This window comes from Pelobates fuscus, chromosome 1 (assembly GCF_036172605.1).
Source record: "Pelobates fuscus isolate aPelFus1 chromosome 1, aPelFus1.pri, whole genome shotgun sequence".
NCBI lineage: Eukaryota > Metazoa > Chordata > Amphibia > Anura > Pelobatidae > Pelobates > Pelobates fuscus.
The window spans coordinates 14601342-14617264 of NC_086317.1; the positions used below are offsets into that span (position 1 = coordinate 14601342).

At 45.3% G+C, this 15923-nt stretch overlaps 1 protein-coding gene across 3 annotated transcripts; it reads left to right on the forward strand.

Moving 5' to 3' along the window:
- Positions 1 to 3812: 3812 nt before the first annotated feature.
- Positions 3813 to 9915, forward strand: ZDHHC23 (zinc finger DHHC-type palmitoyltransferase 23). Of its 3 annotated transcripts, none has more exons than XM_063446375.1 (5): positions 3813 to 3905; positions 5887 to 6128; positions 6256 to 6912; positions 7498 to 7665; positions 9503 to 9915. In XM_063446375.1, the coding sequence occupies exons 2-5, from the start codon at positions 5980 to 5982 to the stop codon at positions 9768 to 9770; spliced, it is 1242 nt and encodes a 413-aa protein (XP_063302445.1). In that variant the 5' UTR covers positions 3813 to 3905; positions 5887 to 5979; the 3' UTR covers positions 9771 to 9915. The 3 variants fall into 3 exon arrangements, with proteins under 3 accessions (XP_063302445.1, XP_063302439.1, XP_063302442.1); XM_063446369.1 differs by lacking the exon at positions 3813 to 3905 and adding an exon at positions 5476 to 5586; XM_063446372.1 differs by lacking the exon at positions 3813 to 3905 and adding an exon at positions 5733 to 5752.
- Positions 9916 to 15923: the final 6008 nt, after the last annotated feature.

A 15923-nucleotide genomic window follows, 5' to 3' on the forward strand; every position in this document is an offset into this window, starting at 1 on the left:
TACTAACATGGGAGACCAATGGCCTTGGGAAACAAAGGAGGTAATGTCCGGTTCTGAGGCAGTTGACCAATTAATATCTACACAAGCCGATTATCATATGAGTGTAAGAGGTAAATCTGAGTGGAGATTAAAGACCTCCATCATAGGTTATGTTTGCATAGCAAGGAAAGGAATGATGTATAATACTTCTGTAGGAGAATTAACTTGTCTAGGGCAAAAAGCTTATGATGATGATACGAAGAATACAACTTGGTGGTCGGCTTCAAATGTCTCAGAACCATCTAACCCGTTTGCTAATTACACCAATTTAAAGGATGTGTGGTTTGACCTATCCATCACATCTACCTGGAGAGCCCCAGCAAATTTGTACTGGATCTGTGGTAAGAAAGCCTATTCGGAGTTGCCACAGGACTGGGAAGGGGCATGTGTGTTGGGTATGCTCAAACCATCCTTCTTCTTGTTACCTATTGAAACAGGTGAGACTTTAGGTGTTAAAGTGTATGATGTGAATCATAGGAAGAAAAGGGGACCCATAGAGATAGGCGCCTGGGAAGATAATGAATGGCCTCCCCAGCGTATTAGAGATTACTATGGGCCAGCCACGTGGGCAGAGGACGGTACCTTTGGTTATAGAACCCCAATTTATATGCTCAACCGTATTATAAGATTACAGGCGGTGGTTGAGATCATTACTAACGAGACATCACAAGCGCTCAATCTTCTAGCGAAGCATAATACCAGGATGAGGACAGCAGTATACCAAAATAGATTAGCCTTGGATTACCTTTTGGCAGTAGAGGGAGGTGTATGTGGGAAGTTTAACCTGAGCAATTGCTGTCTTCAAATAGATGACGAAGGGCAAGCAATAGCTGAGCTTACTAGCCATATGGTTAAACTAGCGCATGTGCCTACTCTGGTATGGAAAGGGTATAATCCAAGCAGTTGGTTTGGTAGCTGGTATGAGTGGTTTGGAGGGCTTAAGGCAGTGGTAGGTGGAGTCCTACTGATTTTAATGTTGTGTCTACTCCTGCCGTGTCTTATACCCTTAGTAGTTAGGTCTGTGCAAAGCCTGATAGAAAATATAGCAGAAAGGAAGGCTGCTGCACAGATAATGGCAATTTATAAATATAAGGCTCTAGATCAGGGAGAACCAATGCAGGAAGATGAGTGTTGAAGATTCACATCATAAGATAAGTCTGGTCTGGTTCAAGGTAACTTGTGGTGTATGCAAACTAAGGTTAAGTGATGCCTCAAGTAATTGTGAAATATCAAGAGGCATCAAAGGGGGGAATGTGGTGGAATCTCGGTAAAAATAAATTTAGTAGGCCGAGATTACCACGTGGCATGTGTACGTGCATATGCTGACGTATCGATCAGTTGGTTGCACGAGGCAAGATACGATCAGTAGTGTACGGAGCATGTGCAAGAATACAGGATATAGTATTCCCCTCCTCCATTGTGCTGGACAGGCCATGTGGTCAAGCAGGAAGTTAATTATTATTTGTATTGATTGGTCAAGAGAATGTGCGGGTGGAGCTTAATATGGGAGGAGTTATGTGCCTATATAAGGAGCCTGCACTATTGTCCGGGGCTCAGAACTTGCTGTATTTTGGTGACATTAGTCCCTCTGAGTCCCGATCGGTGATCCAATAAAGAATCTCTTCCTTCCTGAAGAAACCTGTGTCCATCTCTCTGTGCTTGGCTTCCGTCAGTTTCTCCGGTATCAACATTACTGGGAGTATTATTGCTGTGGAGCTCTGTTATACATTCATACACATTACTGGGAGTATTATTGCTGTGGAGCTCTGTTATACATCCATACACATTACTGGGAGTATTATTGCTGTGGAGCTCTGTTATACACTCAGACACATTACTGGGAGTATTATTGCTGTGGAGCTCTGTTATACACTCAGACACATTACTGGGAGTATTATTACTGTGAAGCTCTGTTATACACTCAGACACATTACTGGGAGTATTATTGCTGTGGAGCTCTGTTATACACTCAGACACATTACTGGGAGTATAATTGCTGTGGAGCTCTGTTATACACTCAGACACATTACTGGGATGGAGCTCCTAGAAAAGAAGGGACAGGGGGGTTTGGGTCTAAAATAGAGACTGTCTCTCCTAATTAGAGACACTTGGAAGCTATTGAATGAGAAAACCACACAGCTGTGCCTGTTGAGGGGCTCAGGTAAGTGTCATCCCATACCATGCAGTTTGACTACTTACCATGGGATGGTATCAGGGGATTCCTGGCACCATAACCACTGCAGCAGTTATAGAATTTCCCATTTTAGAGCTCACACCCTCCCCCTACAGGTTACAATGTGCAAAATCCATTTTAACCCATTCAGTACCGAGGGCTGTCCTGTTATATATTGTAGGCAGCCGGCCGTGTGCTGCCGCCGCTCCCATCATACTTAGCCAGCCAGCGGTGTGCTGTATCCCAAGGTTAGGGCTGAGCTGTCATGTATGTGACTGTGACAGCCTGGGCTGGGGGCAGTGGGCACAGATACCGAACACATCACCCAGGAAGTGAAGCCCAGACAGGAGCTTAGGGAGGGCAAAGACAGGGTATAGTGGGAACAGGGAATGGGGGGCAGTGTGACAGTGACAGGGGATAGTGGGCACAGGGAATGGGGGGGCAGTGTGACAGGGGTAGTGGGCACAGGGGATGGGGGACAGTGTGACGGGATAGTGGGCACAGGGGATGGGGGACAGTGTGACAGGGGATAGTGGGCACAGGGAATGGAGGACAGTGTGACAGGGGATAGTGGGCACAGGGGATGGGGGGCAGTGTGACAGTGACAGGGGATAGTGGGCACAGGGAATGGGGGACAGTGTGACAGGGGATAGTGGGCACAGGGAATGGGGGACAGTGTGACAGGGGATAGTGGGCACAGGGAATGGGGGCAGTGTGACAGGGGATAGTGGGCACAGTGTGACAGGGGGATAGGGGGCACAGTGTGACAGGGGGGATAGGGGGCACAGTGTGACAGGGGGATAGGGGGATAGGGGGCACAGTGTGACAGGGGGGATAGGGGGCACAGTGTGACAGGGGGGATAGGGGGCACAGTGTGACAGGGGGGTAGGGGGCACAGTGTGACAGGGGGGATAGGGGGCACAGTGTGACAGGGGGGGATAGGGGGCACAGTTTGACAGGGGATAGTGGGCACAGTGTGACAGGGGGATAGGGGGCACAGTGTGACGGGGGGGTTAGGGGGCACAGTGTGACAGGGGGATAGGGGGCACAGTGTGACAGGGAGAGAGGGGGCACAGTGTGACAGGGGGATAGGGGGCACAGTGTGATAGGGGGCACAGTGTGACGGGGGATAGGGGGCACAGTGTGGCAGGGGGGATGGGGGCACAGTGTGACGGGGGGGGGATAGGGGGCACAGTGTGACAGGGGGCACAGTGTAACAGGGAGAGAGGGGGCACAGTGTGACAGGGGGATAGGGGGCACAGTGTGATAGGGGGCACAGTGTGACAGGGGGATAGGGGGGCACAGTGTGGCAGGGGGGATAGGGGGCACAGTGTGACAGGGGGGCACAGTGTGACAGGGGGATAGGGGGCACAGTGTGACAGGGGTTAGGGGGCACAGGGGGATAGGGGGGCACAGTGTGACAGGGGGATAGGGGGCACAGTGTGACAGGGGTTAGGGGGCACAGGGGGATAGGGGGGCACAGTGTGACGGGGGGGGGATAGGGGGCACAGTGTGACAGGGCACTGGGGGCACAGTGTGACAGGGGACAAGCTGGTAAACACAGAGTTAACAGGCTGCACGCTCATGACGTCACGGGGTGGGGCCAGAAGCAGGAAGTAAAAACTCCCAGCTTCTCATTCAGGAAAACACTGGAAAGCAGAGAGCAGCATGGAGAGAGACATGGAGCCAGCAGGTAACCATGGTAACCAGGGGACTGGGAGACATAGAGCCAGCAGGTAACCATGGTAACCAGGGGACTGGGAGACATAGAGCCAGCAGGTAACCAGGGGACACAGAGCCAGCAGGTAACCAGGGGAGACAGAGCCAGCAGGTAACCAGGGGAGACAGAGCCAGCAGGTAACCAGGGGAGACAGAGCCAGCAGGTAACCAGGGGAGACAGAGCCAGCAGGTAACCAGGGGAGACAGAGCCAGCAGGTAACCAGGGGAGACAGAGCCAGCAGGTAACCAGGGGACATAGAGCCAGCAGGTAACCAGGGGAGACAGAGCCAGCAGGTAACCAGGGGAGACAGAGCCAGCAGGTAACCAGGGGAGACAGAGCCAGCAGGTAACCAGGGGAGACAGAGCCAGCAGGTAACCAGGGGAGACAGAGCCAGCAGGTAACCAGGGGAGACAGAGCCAGCAGGTAACCAGGGGAGACAGAGCCAGCAGGTAACCAGGGGAGACAGAGCCAGCAGGTAACCAGGGGAGACAGAGCCAGCAAGTACCTAGGGGGCAGGAGATTAGTTTGACAGGGAACATAGAGACACCAGGCTGCTGGGTGACAGACACAGGGGTACAGGTAGGACATAGACTGGGGGTTGCCATGGGGTCCACAGAGGTATAGATTAAAAAGATGGGGTGCATGTAAGTAGTGGGTATCTTTTGAGGGGAATAGGGTAACCCAGGGTGAGGGTGGAGAGACAAAGAGAACGTTGGGGTATAAAGGACATGGTCAGGGAGTAACCCAGGGGAAGGGATGAGAGAGATGAAGTGTACCCACTGGGGGAGAGAGGCAGGGGAGGAGCAAGGCAGGGTGGTCACCTGCGGGCAAGGATGCAGGGGGTAGCAGTAGGGAAGGGGGTAGCACTAGGGTAGGGGGGCAAAGAGGCCGGGGGTTGCATTAGGGCAGGGGGTAGCACTAGGGCAGAGAGGCCGGGTGTTGCAGGGGCACAGAGAGACCCGAGGTAGACTTGGGGCAGGGGGGCTGAGTTTATGAGTAGACAATAAGGTGTCTCTTTAAGACCTTATCTCAGTGTCTTTGTCCATCAGCTCAAGGAACAAGGCTGTTTGTTTCTGTTTGATTTGAGTGATGTTCAATGCTTTATATTACTTGGATAGTTTTGGATCCTAAGGGGGACATGCAGAGGCTTTGGGGGGTTTCCTGACGTAAATGTCCTTCTCCGTCCATTAATGCTAAAGTTTTTTGAGTCAAAGTGAACCTATATTGTATAAATGGTGGTTTCTGTTTGCACAAAGCCCGTATAATATAGTGTTCACAAAACTATTCACTGAATTGGACGGAACTGAAATTCAAATGGGAAAAATTGATAATCTAGAAAAACAATCTCCAATCTAGCACTAGTGGCAGCTCAATTATTTTTGCCTCAATTTTGCAATCTGTGCTTTAATTGAGTACAATTCAGAGTTTAGTGAATATCCCTTTTTCTAGGTTTACATAATTGTCTGTCTATAGAACATTATCTTAATGATTTCTCCGCCTGCCCCTCCCTCCCCACTCCTTGTGAATACAATTATTTCACACAGTCCTTAAACCACAGTGGAGAGTATTGAGTGTCGACTGACCCGAAGTGATCCTGGAAGTATACTGAAGCCAGGAATACAGTATAGCTGGATGTGATATGATGTATTAAGAGGTAGTTATTCTAGAGACCGACTGGCTTTGTATATATTGTAAATCACAGTATTGTTTCTTTAAACTATAGTAATAAGAGAAATATTCATCCTTACTGCAATTTACTCTTCCTGGCTATTATCTATTGCAGTAAATAAACGTTGGATTCACCCAACTACACACAGTAGGTAGATCAGGAAAAAGGGCAAATTTGTAGATTTTCCATAAGTTGTTTTTTTCTTCTATATTGTAATCCTGCAGAGACTGACACGCTTGCGTGTGGCGTGGCGCACTTTATGCCTTCTCTCTTTGTCACTTCTAGGCTGTGTCTGGAAGAAAACGCTATTGTGATAAACATGGCAGGAGGCAGGGGACTCATCGAGACCGTCCACGTATAGTAAGAATCCGAGCGAAAATGGGCGGAAAAGCGAAGAGGAAGTCGCGGTCTGAGAGTGAGCACGAGGATGGCCTGTGCTGCTGCGAGTATATTAACCAGAATGGGCAGCGGAGCCACCTGGCAGCCTGTCTGTGTGATTGCGCGGATCTGGACGAAGCCTGTGACGGGTAAGTCAGCATTGTGGAAAATGAATAAATGAGTAGGCAGCTGTGTGACTTAGCAGGGAATCCTGGGAATTTTTTTTTCTTCCTTTCTTTATCCATTAGTATTTGTGGAATATTCTTTTGTTTACAGATGGATTATGTGCAAGCCCTCAGAGCCGCAGGTCTGGGCCCGTGCTGTGGAGACGGCAGCGGACCGTTTCCGAGTTCCGTGGATTCGTGGGGCCAAGAAAGTTGATGTGAGCCTTATTCCCCCGCTGCTCCTGCTACCGATCTGCCTGCACATTGCCGCACTCCATATTCTGCTGGCTGTGGTTATCCTGACCTCCCTCCCGGTGCTGGTGATATGGTATTACCACCTCACTCACCAGCGTAAGGGCAAGACCCTTCTGTTCCTGAGCCTGGCCTTGTTCTCTCTGGGATACATGTATTACACGTTTGTGCAGGAGATGTTTTATAAAAGTAACATCGGATGGGGCCATTTCTCCGTGATTAGCTGCGGCTTGCTGCTGACCATTCTATTTCTAGTTAAAGCGAAACAAGACCCTGGCTACCTCATTAGAAGCGAAAAGACCACTTCAATAAAGCCTGAGGCTAGCCATGAACTGGCCAACGGCTTCCAGTCAGTTAGAAGCGCGAGTTTGAAGGAAGACATTGCTCTGTTATATGGAGAGAGTCAAATCCCTGAGAAGAACTGGTGTAACACCTGCCAGCTCATAAAACCCCCACGCAGCGGCCATTGCAGGATCTGCGGAGCGTGCGTTCGCCGGATGGATCATCACTGCGTGTGGTAGGTCCTCGCCAGTAAAGCTTTCAAAGAAAAAGAGAGGGATTTTCAGACTTGTTTCTTTTTAAATGGTTCAGCAATTTGTTTTTAGTAAACCATTTGTAGCTAGGTATCCTGTATCTTGCCTTTAGAAACTACTATTCCCAGCATGCATTTGACTTTAACCAGTTGTTTACCCTGGGAGCATTGGATGGCCTGTGTGATGAGAACTGCCTCTCTCTGTGCTCAGACATAGAGTGATTATAAACTATCTGTCATGGGTGTCTAAGCCATTCTACACGGGCCGTAATATCTGTATACCTCCATCCCCATCTCCATGAATGCATTGACTGGGTTTCTTACTGCTGGGCTGTTTTGATTGGCTGGGAGAGAGGCCCCCTTTTAAAGGCCAGTCTGTCAGGCTGACTAAATTAAAAGAGGGATACCAGCCCACCAAATGAGGTAACACACACCTGAGCAAGTCTGGCTGATATTGACCATAACAGAGGGTACATCAGTTGGATCCGCACACAACCATACAACACAAACTAGAGCTTTACAAACAGCCACTTTATGAATTAAAAAAGCCTTGTCTTCTATATGTTGCAGGATTAATAATTGCATCGGGGAACAGAATCACAAGTTCTTCATCCTGCTTCTCCTCCTGTTTCAGTTCACCTCCATATACGGCATCACAGTGACACTGAGAATGATCTGCAGGGGTCAGAGTATTTTCACTGCCCTGTTATACTGCCCAGGGGTGTATGCGGAATACAGGTAAGAAGGTGTCTAATATGGGAGACTGTGTGTGCGGAAAACAGGTAAGGGGTACACTGTACTGTACATAGTTTATGTGGGAAATGGGCCAAGCACTGTGGCATGCAGAGTACAGGTAGCGGGGGAGCTGGAATGTGGCCTGCAGTGTATGGAGAATACAGGTAAGGGGGAGGAGCTAAAACATATTGCATGCGGGGGAAGGGGGAGGAGCTAGAACATATTGCATGCAGAATATAGGCAGGGGAGGAGCTAGAAGATATTGCATGCAGGCAAGGGGGAGGAGCTAGAACATATTGCATGCAGTGTATGCAGAATATAGGCAGGGAGGAGCTAAAACATTGCATGCAAAATATAGGCAGGGAGGAGTTAGAACATAGCATGCAGAATAAAGACAGCGAGGAGTTAGAACATAGCATGCAGAATGCAGGCAAGGCAGAGTAGCTGCACTGTATGCAGACTACAGGTAAGAGGGTAGGAGCTTGGATACAGCATGCAGGATATGCAATATAAAGGTGCAGGAGAGCTAGTGTACTGCAAGTAAAATACAGGTAAGTGGCAGGACGTCATCTATGCAGAATACAGATAATGGCAGGAGATGGGGTAGTACGCACAGTGTATGCAGAATACAGATAATGGCAGGAGATGGGGTAGTACGCACAGCGTATGCAGAATACAGATAATGGCAGGAGATGGGGTAGTACGCACAGCGTATGCAGAATACAGATAATGGCAGGAGATGGGGTAGTACGCACAGTGTATGCAGCATACAGATAATGGCAGGAGATGGAGTAGTACGCACAGCGTATGCAGAATACAGATAATGGCAGGAGATGGGGTAGTACGCACAGCGTATGCAGAATACAGATAATGGCAGGAGATGGGGTAGTACGCACAGCGTATGCAGAATACAGATAATGGCAGGAGATGGGGTAGTACGCACAGTATATGCAGAATACAGATAATGGCAGGAGATGGGGTAGTACGCACAGTGTATGCAGAATACAGATAATGGCAGGAGATGGGGTAGTACGCACAGTGTATGCAGAATACAGATAATGGCAGGAGATGGGGTAGTACGCACAGTGTATGCAGAATACAGATAATGGCAGGAGATGGGGTAGTACGCACAGTGTATGCAGAATACAGATAATGGCAGGAGATGGGGTAGTACGCACAGCGTATGCAGAATACAGATAATGGCAGGAAATGGGGTAGTACGCACAGTGTATGCAGAATACAGATAATGGCAGGAGATGGGGTAGTACGCACAGTGTATGCAGCATACAGATAATGGCAGGCGATGGGGTAGTACGCACAGTGTATGCAGAATACAGATAATGGCAGGAGATGGGGTAGTACGCACAGCGTATGCAGCATACAGATAATGGCAGGAGATGGGGTAGTATGCACAGCGTATGCAGAATACAGATAATGGCAGGAGATGGGGTAGTACGCACAGCGTATGCAGAATACAGATAATGGCAGGAGATGGGGTAGTACGCACAGCGTATGCAGAATACAGATAATGGCAGGAGATGGGGTAGTACGCACAGCGTATGCAGAATACAGATAATGGCAGGAGATGGGGTAGTACGCACAGTGTATGCAGAATACAGATAATGGCAGGAGATGGGGTAGTACGCACAGCGTATGCAGCATATAACTGTGGGGAAAGGATTAAACCTATTTCAATATAAGTGCAGGTAAGCAGGGAGATATCACGAACATTTGCTGCACTGGGAGTTTATAAAATAGATTCTGCTGTGTTAAAATGTTGGTCCCATTCCTTTAATTTGACCGGGCCGTTTATAATTTCTGCCTGTATGCTTCCACCCAGCTCTTCTTTTGCCTTCACCTGTGTGTGGTACTGTACCATCGTCACGGCTGGCATGGCCTACGTTCTGCTTATTCAGCTACTAAACATCAGCTACAACATCACAGAGAGGGAGGCTCGCATTGCCCTGCGGGAGAAGACTGGGAGGCGGATATTGGGAGGCCTGGTAGTAGATACAGGAAGATACAATCATGGATTCTTCCAGAACTGGCTGCACTTCTTGTCGCTTGAGTCTCACACTGCGCGGTACGACGTGACAGACATTGTATAGAGCGTGAATCACATTATCATAACCGAATCAGAGTGCCTTATTCACATGGGATGAGGCGACAAAACCTTCTGTGTCTTAGACCGTTATACTGCGCATTGTATAAATAACCAGTTTTGTAATTTTTATTAAAACTTTATACTTTTGATTTTCATAGACTATTTGAGTTAAAGCTGATCACCTTGTGTGAAGCTCTGGAGATGTAGATTGGATCAGTTTTATTGCTCTAGAGACATTTCTGTTGCTGGAAAAGGGGGTGGTAATATTTGAGGTTTTGTTTTTAACCTATTCCTGCTGATAACTGCCAAACTTCGCATAAGACTTCTTTTAAAAAGGAGTGAAATGTGTTTCTTCAAACTGACTACATTTTATATTAGTTTTTTCACTTGCAAAGATTTTGCGGCCATTTATTTATTAAGCAAACAGCCATACTAATTGGATTGAAAAACCCAGGCTTTGTCCATTTGGGCTATTTTGACCTGAAATGTATACTGTGCTTTGCATTCCTGTTTACACACGCACAGGAGTGAATAACTGTGTGACACTGTTCACTAGAATCTTTCTTGGGGACAGGAGAAGGGCATTTGGGCCCCCCAGCTAGGATCCTACAGTTGAATGGAGGTAAGCCATGCTTGGGGGGGTAAAGTCAGGATTATGCATTATGTCGTGTCAAGGACGGTAAAAGGACAAGCTGTATATAATGGCATATGGTGGCTCTGGTAAATATCACAATGGTGCAAGGAGATCCCAGAACTGTGCTGCACATTGTCCCCAGAAATCTTTGGTATCAAGTCTAGTTATCACTGCCCTGGGAAGTGAAACCCCCTACGCTGATAGCCAGGGATAATTGTGACCATAAGGAGAGATGTACAGTGCTGCTGTATTGGGTGATGGTATATTAGGAAAGTTACTATGCTATGAGCCACATAGTAAATAGAGGCATTCAGAAACCAGAGATAATGAGGGTTTGCAGGGTGGTGACCAAAAGTTTGATTTATTTTTTCCATCCTGGAATCCGTGAAAACTCAGACTGTGTGTGTGCGTCTATCTTAATATACGAGCTCCGCCTGCTACCCTCCTTGCCACATCTCATTCTACGTGTTTCATTTGGTACTTTTACCATATCTGCCATTTCATTTGCAATTTAATCCCATATGAATTTTCAACTAATTTGCACAATTTGATCCCACAAATTCAAAATGACCAGATGTGCCAAATTTAATCCAATGTTAAAAATTCTCCCCATTTATGCCATACATCCCATGTTATATTCATCTCCCTCCCCCAAAATGAAATAATTAAATTCTCTTTCACAGCCAGTCTCCTCTCCAGGTTATACTCCCAATGAGTGGTTCTGTATGGAGCTAGATTGCTGCTCATTGTACTGTATAATTAGAGTACATTTTATCTAGCAGGTAAAGTAGATTGTCATTGGTATAATTTGTATGTTATTAATTTTATATAAATTAGATATACAGTAGGTGTAGAGTAAGAGTTTGCAGAGTCCGAGAGGACACGTAATATGAGATGAGGTCAGTGTGAAATAGATTGGGGTGTACAATTATTAGACATGACATGTATATTGGGGTACAGTTATAGAGAGAGATTTGTGGATGGGAACATAGCAACAAAAAAATAAAAAGGTTAATCTAGCTTGTATTTGAGAATAGTATGTATAATGCATACAGGTCACTGAGCTCCTACTAAGCATTAAATCCAGACCTGCTTCTCATGAATAAAGTCATAATGCTACATTTCAGCTAGGACATGATGCCGTGTGGTACCAAGGGGTCTAGGTCTGGACCCAGCACCGGCAGCATGAAATGGGGACTGTAATGTCTTGTGAATATACCGGCGAGTCGCTGTCCCTGAAACCCAGACACTGACTGCGACACGGCCAGCTGGAAACCCTGATCTATGAAATCTGAGTTTGTATTTATGCTGCATTGTGTCCCTTCCTGTCACATGTTGTGTATATAGAAACTGCTAAATTGTCCTCAGCCAATGAGATCACTTCACTTGATGAAGAGCCAAAACGTTGCCTAGCTGGTGCTTTGTGCTGGCGTAATAAAATCAAATTATCAATCAAATTATTTGTGCAATATTTATTTATATATATTTTTAATTCAGTTTGCGTTATATGAATAATTTTTTGTACTAACGCATCTTGTTGAAAGGAATGTCTGTTCTGGGCTTCAATATTTAATGCCGTGTTGGAGTATACTGCAGTTCTAGGGACTTATTAATCCTTCCTTGACTTCCCTTCCAGGTGGTATGTGTCTGGTTTGTCTGGTTTGCACTCCATTTAAGACCTTCATAGCAAAATGTACCCTGCTCCATCCCAGATTCATAGATACACAATACACGTACAAACCACTTGCATTGGGAATATGTGGCCTTTCTAAGGCTTGGCAGCAGGTGATGCAATTACAGTCCAGGAATCTGTGTGAGTTGAATGCAGGCAGATTGGCTCCTGGGTCTCTGCTGAAGGTCCTACCTGCACAAACAGCACTTATAAGTAGTAGTCCGCATCTTTCCTGGCACTGAACTCAAATAAATGGTTTTATGGTTAGAAAGACCAACTTTCTGTTTTAAGTGTCTGAACAGATATAGATAAACTGGCAGTAGGATCTCCAGCAGAGGACACGGTCTTTCTGAATTCAGTGTGTGATTGTAGGAGTTGTGGAAAAAAAGGCAGAAAGGGGAAGCGTGATTGTGTGTCTGTATGTATGTTCAAAGGGGGCAATACAACAGTATTTATATGGGCAATACACAGGGTGACGGTGACTAGATATGGGACAATATCATACATAAGGGTTCTTAATGCTTTGAGGGATTATATGTGAGAGAATTACAGCATTCGTGGACAATGTGTCACATATTCAGAAACTTTACTTATAGGGACACTAGTCACTAAAACACCTTTAGCTTAATTAAGTAGTTTTGGGACACTATAGTCACCTGAACAACTTTAGCTTAATGAAGCAGTTTTGGTGTATAGATCATGCCTCTCAGGTTTCACTGCTCAATTCTCTGCCGTTTAGGAGTTAAATCCCTTTGTTTATACAGCCCTAGCCACACCTCCCTGCATGTGACTTGTTCAGCCTGCCTAACTACTCCCTGTAAAGAGTCATCTAATGTTTACACTTTACAGATTCTGTTTGACTTAGGATTTCTTATCTCCTGCTCTGTTAATAGCTTGCTAGATACTGCAGAAGCCTCTTGTATGTAATGAAAGTTCAATTTAAAGAGCAGCAGATAAAATGTTTAAGTTCCACGTGCTTAAAAATTAAACCATTTTGTTTTCATGCAGGGTGTGTGAGCCACAGCCAGGGGAGGTGTGGCTAGGGCTGCATAAACAGAAACAAAGTGATTTAACTCCTAAATGGCAGAGAATAGAGCAGTGAGACTGCAGGGGAATGATCTATACACTAAAACTGCTTCATTAGCTAAGGTTTTGGTGACTATAGAGTCCCTTTAAAGTACTATGCTAATCTATTTTATTGATTCACTATAAAAAAAAGCACACATCAGGGTCTATTTATGGTGAATTAATTTAATATTCACCGCACTTATGTTGATCAGCTTAAAGTATTCATCAGCCGAAATCTATCTACAAAACCAAAAAATATAGTTGCCTGTGCACAATCCCAAATTCCTGAACACATGGTTTTAGTATCACGGCAATAGTAATTAAATTGCCACCAAAATGCAGCTTCTTAGTGGCCACCATTTCACAAGCATTGTCCTTGCTTCCTCGTTCTGCCATTTTCCATGAAGTCAAATTGGTCCAACCCTTACAATGATCAGTTGTGATTTCTTGCTCAGTAGTGATATCCTGCGGATTAGTGTTATCCTGCACAATAGTGATTTCTTGCTCAGTAGTTATATCCTACACACTAGTGATATCCAGCGCACTAGTAATTATTTGCTCGGTAGTGATATCCAGCGCACTAGTAATTTCTTGCTCAGTAGTGATATCCAGCGCCCTAGTAATTTCTTGCTCAGTAGTGATATCCAGCGCACTAGTAATTATTTGCTCAGTAGTGATATCCAGCGCACTAGTAATTTCTTGCTCAGTAGTGATATCCAGCGCACTAGTAATTTCTTGCTCAGTAGTGATATCCAGCGCACTAGTAATTATTTGCTCAGTAGTGATATCCAGCGCCCTAGTAATTTCTTGCTCAGTAGTGATATCCAGCGCACTAGTAATTATTTGCTCAGTAGTGATATCCAGCGCCCTAGTAATTATTTGCTCAGTAGTGATATCCAGCGCCCTAGTAATTTCTTGCTCAGTAGTGATATCCAGCGCCCTAGTAATTTCTTGCTCAGTAGTGATATCCTGCGCACTAGTAATTATTTGCTCAGTAGTGATATCCAGCGCCCTAGTAATTTCTTGCTCAGTAGTGATATCCTGCACACTAGTAATTTCTTGCTCAGTAGTGATATCCAGCGCCCTAGTAATTTCTTGCTCAGTAGTGATATCCAGCGCACTAGTAATTTCTTGCTCAGTAGTGATATCCTGCACACTAGTAATTTCTTGCTCAGTAGTGATATCCTGCACACTAGTAATTTCTTGCTCAGTAGTAAATTTTTATAGATCCCAGTATGTACCAAGCTGTGCACTTGCTGACTTAGCTTTGAAATCTTGCAAGATATATTTACAGGAGATTTATTTTTAGTCTACATTGGATTCATTTTTGCAGATACCCGCTACCAGTCTATATTAGGATTCTGGCAGGCGGTGTATCCGGGACAGAAATTCTATTCCCCTGAACATGAAACCAATACTCAGCCATCTGTATCCCATCCCTTGTTACTGATCACATGACCGGATTCACAACAGCAGTCATGGTGACTAGGAGAATGCTGGTGCACATATTGTTTGATACAAAATAAGATCCGTACTATATGGAGGTGCTGGGGAAATGCTCCCCTGTTCTATTCCTGTGGAGCTCTGTGATACACTCATACACACTGCATATTACTGAGAGTTTTATTACTGTGAAGCTCTGTGATACTCCTACTCCTTGCATATTACTGAGTTTTATTAGTGAGAAGCTCTGTGATACTCATACACACTGCATATTACTGAGAAGCTCTGTGATACTCCTACCCCATGCATATTACTGAGAGTTGTATTACCGTGAAGCTCTGTGATACTCATACACACTGCATATTACTGAGAAGCTCTGTGATACTTCGTGTTATTACTCTGAAGCTCTGTGATAAATGCATACACCCTGCATATTTCTGTGAGTTTTATTACTGTAGCTCTTTGTGATAAACGCATACACACTGCATATCATTGTGAGTTTTAATGCTGTGGAGCTCTGTGATACTATCACACTCTGCATGTAACAATGCATTGTATTGCAGTGCAGATCTGTAATACGCATAACACTCTGCAACTTTACACGATTGTTTGATAAGCTCACATCTAGCGGAGACTTGCACGGCTGCTGTTATTCTAGTTACAAATCATCAAATACTGTATCTTACTGTTACCTAAAAAATAAATAAATATTTTGTGATTCAATAGTGCCCCCATTAGACCCTTTACAGACTTTATATAATAGTGAATTTAAATAAAATCCCACGATAAAGCAGACATGGTGGGCTCAGTGCAGATTAACTGTGAAAAGCACAACTCATTCTACACATAGTAATACACAGGAACCGGTATTATGGGTGATAACATTGGATTCCTAATACCCACCACTACCACCTCAAAGAGTTTTCTATGTAAAGTGTGTCAGATCACTATCCGGTTCACCTTTATAAAACGGTCCATTCTTACAATATATTTTGTAAAGTGCTTTGTGTTTAGGTCTTAATTAATCAATCCATATCATATCATATCTGACAGGTGTACAAAATGGAAAACCATTAAAGAGGAAATAATATAAAGAGTTTACTTATAATATATCAGACACCTGTACAAAAACACATGGGTTATAAAGCCCTCATTACACCCTGAACAATTAGAGTTTTAAATTTTTTCTATTCAAAGTACTCCTGCCGTGAGACCAACGGATTCTATACCAGGGATATCTGGCTTTCCGCAAGGTTTAAAAAACCATCTAATCAGAGATCCTGCTGTGGTTCACAGGCCGAGTCCATACCCCACCATATATTCTACTTCTCAGATAAGAG